We start from the raw sequence: 12,641 nt of genomic DNA, 5'->3' as shown, positions 1-12,641 counted from the left end.
TATATATATATATAACCCTTCAGAAAGCATCGATTGAACAAAGCTCAGAATTTCATGTTGCTTTATTGTCTGTTTCTGATTTGATTTTTGTTCAGTCTAATCTGTAAAATGTCCTTTATGTTTCATGAACGTCTCTTCATAAATTTAAATGAGTTWATATTTTAAAACCCTTGTTGCACAGGAGAGGGAACAGCAGGGGTCACAGGATCAGACTCATACAGGAGTGGTTTTATGTCCCCCTCCCTCACTGTGACTGATTAAGCACAGCTGTTCAAACGGACTCCATATCTCATTCGCTCCCTTTTAAACGCACACAGAGAGGCAGGCAGACAGCGGAGTGTTTAAAAGTGAATGAAAGTTTTGGAATTTACCCTCATTTTTGCATTAATTTACCAGCAATTTTCCCACAGGTGCCAAAACTTCCTAAACGGAAATTAGAACAGATTTCTGGAAGAAAAAGATTCAGTAATGCTTACAGGAGCTGCAGAGTTATGTGATCAGCCACAGATTATTTGATGAAATCTGCACTTAGCACAAAAAGTAAGAAAATCAGTGTTTGGTAGATTATTTCTTTGCTTCTTGGCAACAAATCATATATCAGGCACCTGATTGGCAGCACCTGGGGGTACCAGGAGCTCAAAACAAATGTCAAACAAAATAAACTGTTTTAGGTGTGCAACCCACTCAGCTCTACTCATCCCACAAATGCATGTTCCTTACAAATGTGGCACCATTTAAAAGAGAAATTAACACTTTCCAATAGTAAGATTTATTGCTAAGAAGCATTGTTACAACAAAATAATCTACCAAACACACATTTCCTTAAGTTGATAACAGGTGTTTAATCAGATGACATCTGGGCAACAGTGTGGTCATAGTTTGCTTTTTGAAGCATYCATCCATACTCTTTTTCAATTCAGTTCAATTCAAAAATGTATTCATTTCATTAAAAAATACTATATACAATAATAAAGATAAACCAAAACCAAAAAAATATACAAATCAAAATAAAATTAAAGGTAGCAGAAGAAGAATAAATCTTATTTGGTCTGCCCCTTTTCGACCACGAATATATTCAAATGAAACATAATTTACAAAACTATCCTAAATAACATAAAATAAACAAAATAAAATAATAAAAAACAAAAACAACATAAAAACATAAACTCAAACAATAAATCAAATAGCTTCACATTTTACTTTTCATTTTTCTTCAAAAAACTTACTTTTATCTGTCTCCTAAATATATACATAGATCTAGCATTTTTAAAATCATCTTCCAGACCATTCTATAATCCCATACCTTGGATTAAAGTACATCTTTCTTTCAAGCAAGTATGAAAATATGGCTTCACAAACATTTCCATCCCCTTTAGATAATAACAACTGTCTCTCTTAACAAAGTTTACCTGGATGTTGGAAGGTAATATGTTTCTGTGAGCCTTGTACATAAACAGCGTGTCCAAGCCATATAAGTCTGACCTCTCTTGTCAACCTGTGCCATACCTCTGGTGATCTCCTTCCTAATCCTTTCCATCCTTCTCATTTCCAAGAAAAACCTCATCATCTTCAGCTCTGACACTCCCRGTTCTGTCCACTGTAAACCACCCAATATAACTGGTCTCACTGCTCCCTTACAAACCTTTTATTTTGACCTTTGCTGTCACTGTAAATCTTCAAAGTTAAAACATGAGGATCATCTGTTTCTCTGCATCATTCACCTGTGATAGAGGTATTTCTTTCTTTCCTTTTCTTTTATAAGACAGTATTTTAAACCATTTTTCACACAGTCATCATAAGATCAGTCCTTTCCTGTAGACAGTGGGGCTGGTGTGAATGTGTGTGATCTTCATGAGCGGAAACAAAAGCTTTGTGAGTTGGTGTTTTTGTAAATAGAAACTCTGAAGTAAGATGATATCTTTACCATATCCTTTTTATCCTTTTTGTCTCTTTTCCAAGCCAGCACACTGACCCCAACACACACATCTGCAATATCCCGTTCAATTTCCTCACATTTAATTGCATCATTTGTTATGATCTAAATCATTTGTCCTTGAAGGGGTTTCTGTCTCATTCATCAAAAGGAGAGAAGGATCAGCAGTAAAATCTTTTATTTCTAATGCGTAACTTTTAAATTTTTTTATTTTTATCCAGTACATCTGTTGAATCCAACCAAATATTTGTCATTCCCCACATGGCAGGCTCTCTCTCTCTCTGGAACCCTGTGGACAACCCAAAACATGATAATCACGACGCTTTAGTTTAATTTGCAAGTTTCCGCCTCTGCATCATTCATCCCATCTGTGCTTATCCTTTATTTTTCTCTTTCGTCCTGTTAGGTTGCTGCAAAGATGACCCGTGGATCAGCAGGTACAATTTTTTTCTTCCTTTCTGTTGAATTATGCATTTATTTAAAAATAAAACAGCTTTTTTTGAGAACAAATCATGCAGAAATGGACACTCTTGCATAAAAACGAGGAGAAGGTAGAAATGACTCAGCCTGTAACTGAAAATATGGATGGAGGACCTCAGTTTAGCTTGTTAGTTTGTCGCATTAGCGCTGAGCTAATACATCGCTGTGTCCAAAACGACAGGCCGGGTCCTCCGGAGGACCCAGACTACCCGATAGAAGTGGGCCGAGTCCTTGGTAGACCGGGAAGACCGGAAAAAAAGAGGCTGGGAATATGGACGGTCTAGCATCTCGTCCTTACGTCGTGTCACCTAGCAACTGTGACGACGCTAAACAAGCAAACTTAAATCAAAACTAGAAAAAAATATCAATATATTAGCATTATTAATATCACAAAACTATAAAATTATCTTAAAGGTATCATTTGAAGAACTAATTGACCTGCTGTAGGTGCATGTTTATTTCATGTTTTTTATGAAAAAAATAATATTTAAAAACATGTCCATACAAATGTTAAAAGTGTTAGAATTACAACCGCTAAAAGTATTTAATTTTTATCCATCCTTCCATCCATTTTCTTCCGCCTGTCCGGGGTCGGGTCGCGGGGGCAGCAGCTTCAGAATTTTTTTAATTTTTATATCGCCATATTTTTTATTTAAAACGTATTCTTTTGTCTCGCTTTGTCCGCCATTACTAGCTTAAAAAAATCTCCAGTCGGGCCGCAAAGCATTATGGGATATGCTGGGCTGGGAAGGATCCATCAGACCAGTCCTTCAAATCGAGGAAAAGGAAGGACGTATTTGTCGGCCGCATCGGAGGAGTCTTCGGCTTTGGACGGCCTTCGTCGCGACGCTGTGACGTATGCGGCCGACAAATTCGGCCTTTGGAGGACCCATCCTGTCGTTTTGGACACAGCCCATATAAGGCAATATAGCGTCGGCGCTAGTGCAAAAGCTAACAGGCTAAGCTGAGGTTCTTCTTCCATGAAGCAGCTCTGTTGTCCTCCATCCATATTTTCAGTTCCAGGCTGAGTCATTTCTACCTTCTCCTCTCTGTCAACGCTCTCTGGTTTCATTTAAAAGAGTCGATCATCAGATATTGTCCAAGATTAACTTTCAGGGTGGATATAGCTCGCTCACACCGAGGACCTATCCACATCATCATTTACCCAGAATGCTTTGTGTGTAAATAAAATGGCTCCGTCCTTGTTAAAAATTTAAAAAAAAAATTACAAAACTAAACAGCCTATTTTACAGTCTTTATTTTACAGTTAAAATATAAGTTTATGAAATAAAGTTTAATGTTACAACTAATCGGGGATCCCTTCAAGAGATTTGTCATTAATTTTACAATGAAGCGTCTCTTCACCAGAAGAAAAACAGGTTTTACAACTTTAAAAAGCGGTGCTGTCCTTTATTTTTATTTTTAATTACTCCTCTGTCTCTCCTGTTCTGTAACTGTGATGCAGAGACCCCCAGGGATGATTAATGAGTCCAACTCTGACCTCATCTATATCTCTTATCCTCTGAGCGTGTCCACTTTTGACTGACGCACGCAGGTGTCAGACCACAACCCGGAGAGACGTCTCGGCGACAGGGTCACATTCACTGCGCAGCAGATTTGTTTACTTTCGTGCGTTACATGCATGTGTGTGTGCAGAGGAGAGGTGCACGGTGGGTAATGAGGCCCGGGAGGTTTCACGGAGGTCAGAGGTGGTGCTGTGCGTGGTGCGCAGCGAGGTCGAGAATGCGCCGTGTTTGTGTTTTTGCACCGGTTTTATACAAACACCTCAGTGCTGAGAGAGGAGTAGGGATTCAATTTGGCTGTTTGGATTTTCGTGCTTCAGGTTTAAGAGGGTTTATTTTCCTCCTCTGATATGAGGATATACTTTTAGTAAAAAAAAACCAAAACTCTTCTTATCAATCAGTGTTTGTCAGCCTGTGCAGTCTGGTTGATCGCTACCGAGCGGCAGGAGGACATGAAACAAACAGATCTCATAGCCAACATCCACTTTGCTCTGCTTCAGATGAACAGGGACTTCCTGTCAGGAGTTTTACTACGTGCTCACGCTGCTGCATGTCAACAAACCTGACAGACCATTTCAATTAGCCTCAGCGTCCCAACAATGACAGTTATATAGAAAACTTCTTGTCGAGTCTGGATGAGGTTTGGTGCTTTCTAACAAATCTGCCGTCCGCTCTAAGCTTTTGATCCTTTATAAAGATTCATTTGGATTTGTTTAAAATACGACTTCATATTATCAGAAAATCCTTTCTGTTCGATGTTTGAAAGATGAAATCATTCTTAATCTGCAGAGTCACCTTCATGGTGTCAGTGGTTTCTTATTACAGTTGCACAAATGTAATTTATCAGCATATCAACCTTGATTAATGATCATGACAACGTAGCAAGCTTGGTGTAATTTTGTCTTAAATATGAGTGTGCTTTGGCAAAAAGTACTTAGTTTAGATTCATTTAGGCTCCAAATGATTGTAATCCAACAGTGATTGAGGAAAATTACTTTTAAATTAGAAACATTACATTAGAATATTTTATGCAACGTTTACTGACGATATAGAGGAGATTCCTTCATGAATAATAAATGTACTTATGAGCTGACAGGATCCTATAGTTTCTGGTTAAAGCTTCATTAATTTAATTCATTTATGGACAATGAACATTAATCAATATTCTTTGAATATAAATGCGCCGGAATTAGCACAACAGCTAAATTTCGTTCATTGTCCTGAGCAGACAAGAGTAAAAACAGTTTATGAAACAAGTGCACAGAACAAATCCAACAAAACATCACTGCAACGTGCACARGTAAAATMGACCTATTTTACAAATTAATACATRACTAATGTTCTTTAAGCCAAACTTTAACTATCCTTTAGATATCTTTAGGTATCAGTCAGACTGTATTACAAATATTCTATGTATTTTCTTTACCCATTTATCGCTTCCGGGTCATGGAGTTATTATGCGAGAGGAGGAGGATGTCACAATCTGTGTTTTTCTGTTTTAGTTTTTTCTGTCAATCCCTGTGTTTTTCCATCTTGTCCTCCTGTCTGTAAATCCTCCAGCCCCGCCCTCGCTCACCTGTGTCTCCTCCAGGTGTCCCTCATTCACCCTTATAAGTTGGGTCTCCGTCTTCTGTCACGTGTCCTCGTATCACTGTGGCTCTGCGTTTCCTCCTTGTTTGACATTAGTAAGTCCTCGAGGCTGCCTCGTACTTTGAAATGCTGCGCTCTGACTTTGTTACCAATCCTCACAGAGGACACCCTGGACAGGGTCCATCACAGGGACACATAGAGACAAATTAGACAAGCAACATTTACATTTTCACCAGCACCTAGAGACAATTTAGAGTTACCAATTAGCCTAACAGTCGTGTTTTTGGTCTGTGGGAGGGGAGCTAGAATACCCGGAGAAAACCCACACATGCAAGGGGAGAACATGCAGACTCAACACACAACCACTTACATTTTATTAAAAAGCAACAATCCTCTGGTAAACCTTGGGTGGTCTTCATGAGGATGTTAGTCATAATGCGTACCACCCACCTAAACATTGCTGCAAACGAAGCACATCCATCCATGGCAACRGTACACCCTGATGGTGGTGGCCTCTCAGCGGGGCAGCACACTCCACCRCACTGTGAAAACTATGAAGACATACAGCTAAAAACTGCAGCAGAGCGTGAGGTTGCAGTTGAATTGAGTATCTGCAGAAATAAGCCCAAAGAATCTCCACCCTGTGACCTAAAGAACCTAAAAAAAAAAAACCCCAGCTGTCTACAAACTGGTGCCAGGCGTCCCACATGGTCATGTATTTGTGTCCCAACAAATTTAATATCACAACAGTAACTATTCTTTCTTTGCAGAGTCTGTTAGAACTTCAAACTTGACCTACTATTCTGATGATGGATAGATTTAAATGAGTAGTTTTTTTTTACCACCATTTAGAATATGACTTGGAATTATTTATTTTTCTCAACTCTAAGACAGAAAACCGAGTTTCAAAATTAACTGAGATGTAGTGCTTTTGAGAAAAAAAGAACCTCAGTATAATTTTCTGAACTAAATGTTTTGACTCATGAGAAAAATTATTTAATTAACATTTCACATAAAATCCTTKTCATGTTACAGGACAAATTAAACACTGGGTTTAAAACAAGCATTTTATATAGTTTTCATTTTTTGTGCTTTTTCTCTTTTCTGCTTTGTATTTGTTCTACAGTAAGTACTTGGACAGGAAAAATGAAGTGGAGCAAATCCAGATGGTTGCATTCTATAATTTTTGCATTTGATTTCACCCAAAAAATGACTTAAATTCTTTAGAGCAGAAAATATAAATATGCACCAATCAGTTAAGTCAAACAATTGCAAATAAGCTTCTTTTGCTATTTTTCATGCAGATAATTAAAGACAGAAATAATACACTTGACCCACTTTTTCTCATTTAATATTCCATTTTGAACATCTTGTGATTAAGACATAAGATCTTTTATGATTTACAGAATAATGACTTCTTCCGTGTTTTGATAGAAATAGACTTGTGCATTACAAAGAATTGTTTACCTATATTTACCATTTATTTTGCTATTATTAAGTTTTCCTTTAATTGAAGTCTAAAATACACACATTTTCAGACAATCACCATGAATTCCACCACTTTAAAGACGATGTTGGAAATATCTTCCAGGGACTGCTGCTATTTTCGAGCCGCTGATAAGCATCGGCTGACCTTGGCCTGAAAAACCCACCGACACCAGTGACACACATTCCTCACATTTTCACTGCTGCAAAGGATTAAATAAAACATACATTATAATCCATCAGAATTTCCACCTTATTGGAAAATGTTCAGAGGCGCTTTGTGTAATCTGAGGCTCTATATATGATCTGTCAGTGCTTTTTTTTTGTTTCTGCAATATGTTTCTAATGTGTCTGACTGGAGGAATTCATCTGTTCTGCAGCTCCTGGAAACATTTGGTGCAGAGTGGTTGTCAAAAATTGCTCTTGAATTGATGTGCTTTTTAAAAATTTGTTGGAAAATTCAAAACTTTTACTTATAATTTGTCTAAAATGAGTATCTATCTCTTCATGCTGCTAAAACTGTGTGTTATGAATAAGAGACAACTTTGGCTCAATAAGTTATTTACAATAAACTTTATAAATTAATAATGGCGGCTGGTTGTATATTGACTACGGGAAGAGCTGTGTGTCATAATAAGTGAGCTTTTCATTGCGTGGAATAAATATTGCATCAGTATTTTAATAAATCTGGTAGTGAATCGGGTACTTGCCCCACTTGTTCCTATTTCCCCCTTTCATATCTCCTTTTTCATTTTCCTTCTGTCTTTCTGCCCTCTGCTGTCCCTCCTGATCATTTTAGTGCCAGAAATATATTTTATCCATTAGCCTCTGTGTATGTGTGTGTATCAGTATTATGTTAGCAAAATATCTTATAAAATACCGGATGGGTTTTACTGAAACTCTCAGAAAGGATCAATAGGAAAAATAAAAACGCTGACTCAAAAATTGTGTGAATGCTTCTAAAACATGAGATCAAATTTTCTTCCATACATTTTTTGGTATGTAACTCATTCCAAAATGTAGATGGTTTTATATTTTAACAATTTACTTATCAAAACATTCAGCTCCTTCAGGACATTTCAGCTATGATTTATGGCAATAAATTTCTATACTATTTWAAAAAAATAAGCTTTTTCTGCCAGTTTTTTTCTCATTGTAAATGAATGGAGCTGTGTCCAACATCCTTAAAATCCTTCAAAATGTTCATAAGTCTTGACTGCACTTTTTACTATTTATTATGTATCTGCTTTTTTAACTTCTTTGTGCTCATTTCAGCCTCCTTTGGCTGCTATGTTTTATAGCTATCATGTGCTAATTTCAACTTTTATGTGCTTTTTTAGCTTCTTTCTGCTGTTTTAAGCTTTTTGTGCTGCCTTCAGCTGCTTTTTACAATTACCGCTGTTCTCCGTGTTTTTAGCTACTTTTGAGGTAGTTTGAGATTTTTTCAGAAAACAAATCACCTTTTTGTGATTTTTTTGATCATTCCAGCTTCTCAGCAAATATGCTGTTTGTTTCTTTCTTTGTTTCAGCTACTTTTTCAAACTATTTTTAGGCTAGTTTCAGCTTTTTTAGCTATTCAGTACAAACATTTCAGCATTAAGCTTTCACACTGCATTTTTGCAGGAAATGCAACCTCTCTATTTTTTTGTATTATTTATTTTTTTACATTTATTGAACTACAGTTTGTTGTGGTAGTGTTTTCGGTACATGATTAAAGCACTAACATTCTCATGAGATAAGCCTGCACTATAAAAAACAAATACTGTAAAGTACAGTAAAGTGCCTGTGACATCAAATTTTAGTAATACATATGAATGCATTTTTGAAAAGAAGTCATTGACAAAATATTGCAAAATAAATTTCATGTCGCTGAGATGAACAGTTGTTGAGATATTTGCCTGCGAAGTAACAGGAAGTGATGTCAAAGGGGAATGTCTGCATGTAAACAGAGCATTGCTACAACAACTAACAACACTGTAGAGAAGATTATTTTGAGTCACTATAAGAGAGATGAAGAAGAGTCAGAGTTCAAATAATGTTTCAATAAACAAAGATGAGTTTTCTTTGTTGAGTTTGCCTTTGATGTCACTTCCTGTTTCACTTTGGCTGAGCCAAGTTCAAAAGAAAATATGCCAGTTATGGGACCAAATGGGCAAAACTGTGTGTAGTATTCTAACTTTCTTAAATTTAAAAATGTTTTCTTTGATTTTTTGTATTTGAAGAATATGCATGTCACACTTTAAAACCATCCAGAAGAATGAGTGACACTACAGTTTGCTCCTATAATTAAAAGGTTAAAAGATAATTACAGTACATTGCTACTGTAGAGCAAAAGTTTAATTGCTTTAAAACTCTTATCATGCTTGAAAGTTTTGAAGCTCCAATAACGTAAACAATTGAGTTTTTTTGCAGAAACCACAGCCCACTCATGATTTGAGTGTTTGTGTGTTCCCACAGCGCTGAACTAACAGAGAGGAAAAGCTTCACAAAGGAAGTTGGTGCTTGAAGTTTCTGAGAATAGTGTTTATTTTAGGAGCAAATATAGATAAAATTTGAACTTATGTGATCTGATGAAGACCTTTAAAGTGCCTGTGACATGCATATTCTTCAAATACAAAAAGTCAAAGAAAACATCTTTTTATTTAAGAAAGTTGGAATAATACACACACTTTTACCCATTTTGTCCCGTAACTGGCATATTTTCTTTTGAACTTGGCTCAGCTAAAGTGAAACAGGAAGTGACATCAAAGGGGAACTCTTTAACAAAGAAAACTCTTTGGTCTTTGTTTACTGAAACAATATTATTTGAACTCTTACTCTTCTTCATCTCTCTGATAGTGACTCAAAATAATCTTCTCTGCAGTATGTGTTGTTGTCTGTTGTAGCTCATCTCCTGAGCTTGATGCGGTCAGTACACACATGGTAACTTGACCAACTGGACGAGGAAAGTTGTTGTTATTGTTACTGGAGAGTTCATGGACAGACAGATCGTCTGAATGAGCTCCTGACCCACTTTCACCTTGGCCCATTTTTCTGCAGGAACTAACCAGAGCTGCATTCCTTAATGGCTGGTGCAGAAAGATTGATGGAGATGCTCACATACTGTTGGTTCCACGCCAATGTGAACAGATGGTGGAAGATGCTTTCTGTCCAGGGTTGATCCACTTTTTTTTGTGATGACACATAACTGGCATGAAAGTTTGAAAATAATAGAAATAAAATGAAACAATACTTCACAGTAGTGCCAGACTCAAAGGTTGGGATATACTAAAATTGTTTTTTGTCTTCCACTAAAATAATCAAAGGTTTATGACCTCATTTAGCTGTTTGAGTTGCCTTTGTTTTGCTTTTGTTGGGAGCAGCTGCGTCTCCCTGATGCATTGAAGTCAAAGGTGGAGTCGGCCCTGAAGCGTAGCAGGAATATTTAAAAGAGCACAAATAATGCTCCTAAACCGTTTTGAAGAAATTTATAGTTATTACAGGTTAGTACTGATGTTAAAAACATAACAATATATTGTTTAGGTTTTCCTGTTTATAATGTTTACAATGTTTAATCTATTATATTTTGATTAATATAGATTAGTTACATGTCCGAATAATATAACAACACATAATCATCCGTTATGAGAACAGTAGGTGAGAATTTTGTCTGAATGCCTGTGATTCAGCCGTAGGTCAGTAGGGGGCGAACACAGGCATTGAAGACCAAATATAAATGGATCAACTTCCTGGTTTGTCGGCAGTGTGTGTTTTCCTGTCAGCTAGGTGGCAATAAACCCAACTCGGTTCCAGAATTCTGGTGTTGTATGGTTTTATTCCTTCTACGAATCATGCTATTTAACAGTGGCGGTTTTCATATTGACTTCAGTCTTTGAATACGTATATTTTCTTACAGTTTCATAACTTTTATTTAAGGGAATAGTACAAGTTTTAAAGTGAGAGTTCAGACATTTTTACAGAGTTCTATGGAAAGTCTATGAACATTCAAAACCTCATCTAAAGTTTGAATAAACGGTGAAACCTTTTGAGGTTGCATTTGTTTTAAAACAGCAGCAATCCACTTTTTTCTCCAAACTGAGCTATCTGAAACAGGTAAGATATTGTTTGTTCATAACGTTTCCACAGAACCTCACTTAACAAAGCTTGGATTTAGAATATTTCTATTTTCTTTGTGTGCTTTGAACTGTATAATTTATTTAGCACAACCTGCTTTCTCCCACAAGATAAAACTTGTCCAGAACCTCGCAACATGCTTGAAGCATAAAATAATGATAACACACATATAAAAAAGCTTTAGTTTGTTACATCCTAAAATCAAAGATTTACAATAAATTGTTATTATAAATTATTATTTGTAATTTCAGTTAATAGTTTTCAGTTTTTGTTGGGCTGATTTAAAACCTAACCATGATTAAATGCAGAATCAGGTTTAGTGATTCTCTTCAGATGATTTAAGGCTTAAAAACGCTTTTCGTTGATTTTAGTAACATATGGTTTTAAAGAATAATGCTTTAGAGATTAATGATTCGATGGTTGGGCATTTGTGCATTTAATAAATCACAGGAAGCTAAAAGCATACAGTATAAGAAGAAAACTGAGGTCAATGTTACACGTTGCCATCTGTTCATTGTTTTCATTTAATCTGGATTTGATGGTTTTCCTTGCAAGTGACAGTTTGTGTTTTGTTCTATCTTACAGATAAAGATGCTTTTATTTTTCAGTGCAGATTTCCCCTCGCAGATGTCGTAACGACACCATCCAGATGTTTTTTTTCTTTTTCGTGTGTCAGCCTCAAACAGCAGAGCGTCGAGCCGAGCTGCTTGGCCTGAATGACTCAGTGTTGCTGAAAATAGAAGACGAGGAGCAGAGAGAGAGGAGAGGAGAGGGTGGCAGGGATGAAGAAAAGGGTGGAGGAGCAGAAGCAGGAGGAGATGTAAATTTTAAAGAAGAAGGGGTTATATCATCTGGTGTGTTAAATAATTGTTTAAGGTTGAACTCAAGTACTCTCAGCAGCGAGGAATTCAGTTAAATCCTTTCATCCAGGGGTGTCAAACTCATTTTCACTAAGGGCCACATGAGGGTTATGGTGGTCATAATTAACTTCCTCGTTTCATGTTTAACTTTGACTACACGTTACGTTCGGCGTCTCGTTAGCGCTGAGCACTAAAACAATAACTGAGCTCTACGTGGTATTTCCTGCATAGAGACAGCGTTTTACACATCCACCTAAACACTGAAAAGTACAACGTGTATAACTGACTGAATGTGAAATAAATACTACAGAGATACGATTAAAAGTAAAAGTAGGAGAGTTTTACTCACTGTTGAGTTGTGGTGAGTAGCTGCTGTCTTGAATTCTTAACGCTTCCACTTTCTGACGGGGAATTCCCACTTCAGGGGAGTTCCTAGTTTAAATTCACTACTTGGAAGTGGGAAATTCCCACTTCCCAGTACAGTTGGGCTGCGGTGAAAGTAGCCACCAGAAATTCAGTGAAAATGGTGAATTTAGAACCCTGAGCACCTCCTCCTAGTGGTGGGATGTTATTTTGCAGGTAAAGCTATCAACATATGGGAGATGTGGTTTATTGTCAGTGTTGGTTTTACAGCAACCTTATTTTATTGTATTTCAT

At 36.7% G+C, this 12,641-nt stretch overlaps 1 protein-coding gene across 1 annotated transcript in view; it reads left to right on the top strand.

Moving 5' to 3' along the window:
* Positions 1 to 12,641, top strand: part of stard13a (StAR related lipid transfer domain containing 13a) — a 69,529-nt gene that overhangs the window by 15,565 nt on the left and 41,323 nt on the right. Inside the window, exon 4 of the mRNA XM_014003309.1 lies at positions 2,340 to 2,370. Within this exon, the coding sequence (XP_013858763.1) occupies positions 2,340 to 2,370 (31 nt within the window). The remainder of the gene's footprint in view (positions 1 to 2,339; positions 2,371 to 12,641) is intronic.

Source organism: Austrofundulus limnaeus, unplaced genomic scaffold (genome assembly GCF_001266775.1).
Source record: "Austrofundulus limnaeus strain Quisiro unplaced genomic scaffold, Austrofundulus_limnaeus-1.0 Scaffold17, whole genome shotgun sequence".
Taxonomy (NCBI): Eukaryota; Metazoa; Chordata; class Actinopteri; order Cyprinodontiformes; family Rivulidae; genus Austrofundulus; species Austrofundulus limnaeus.
Note: the sequence above shows the minus strand (reverse complement) of the source record. Positions and strands in the feature narration are given on the sequence as shown.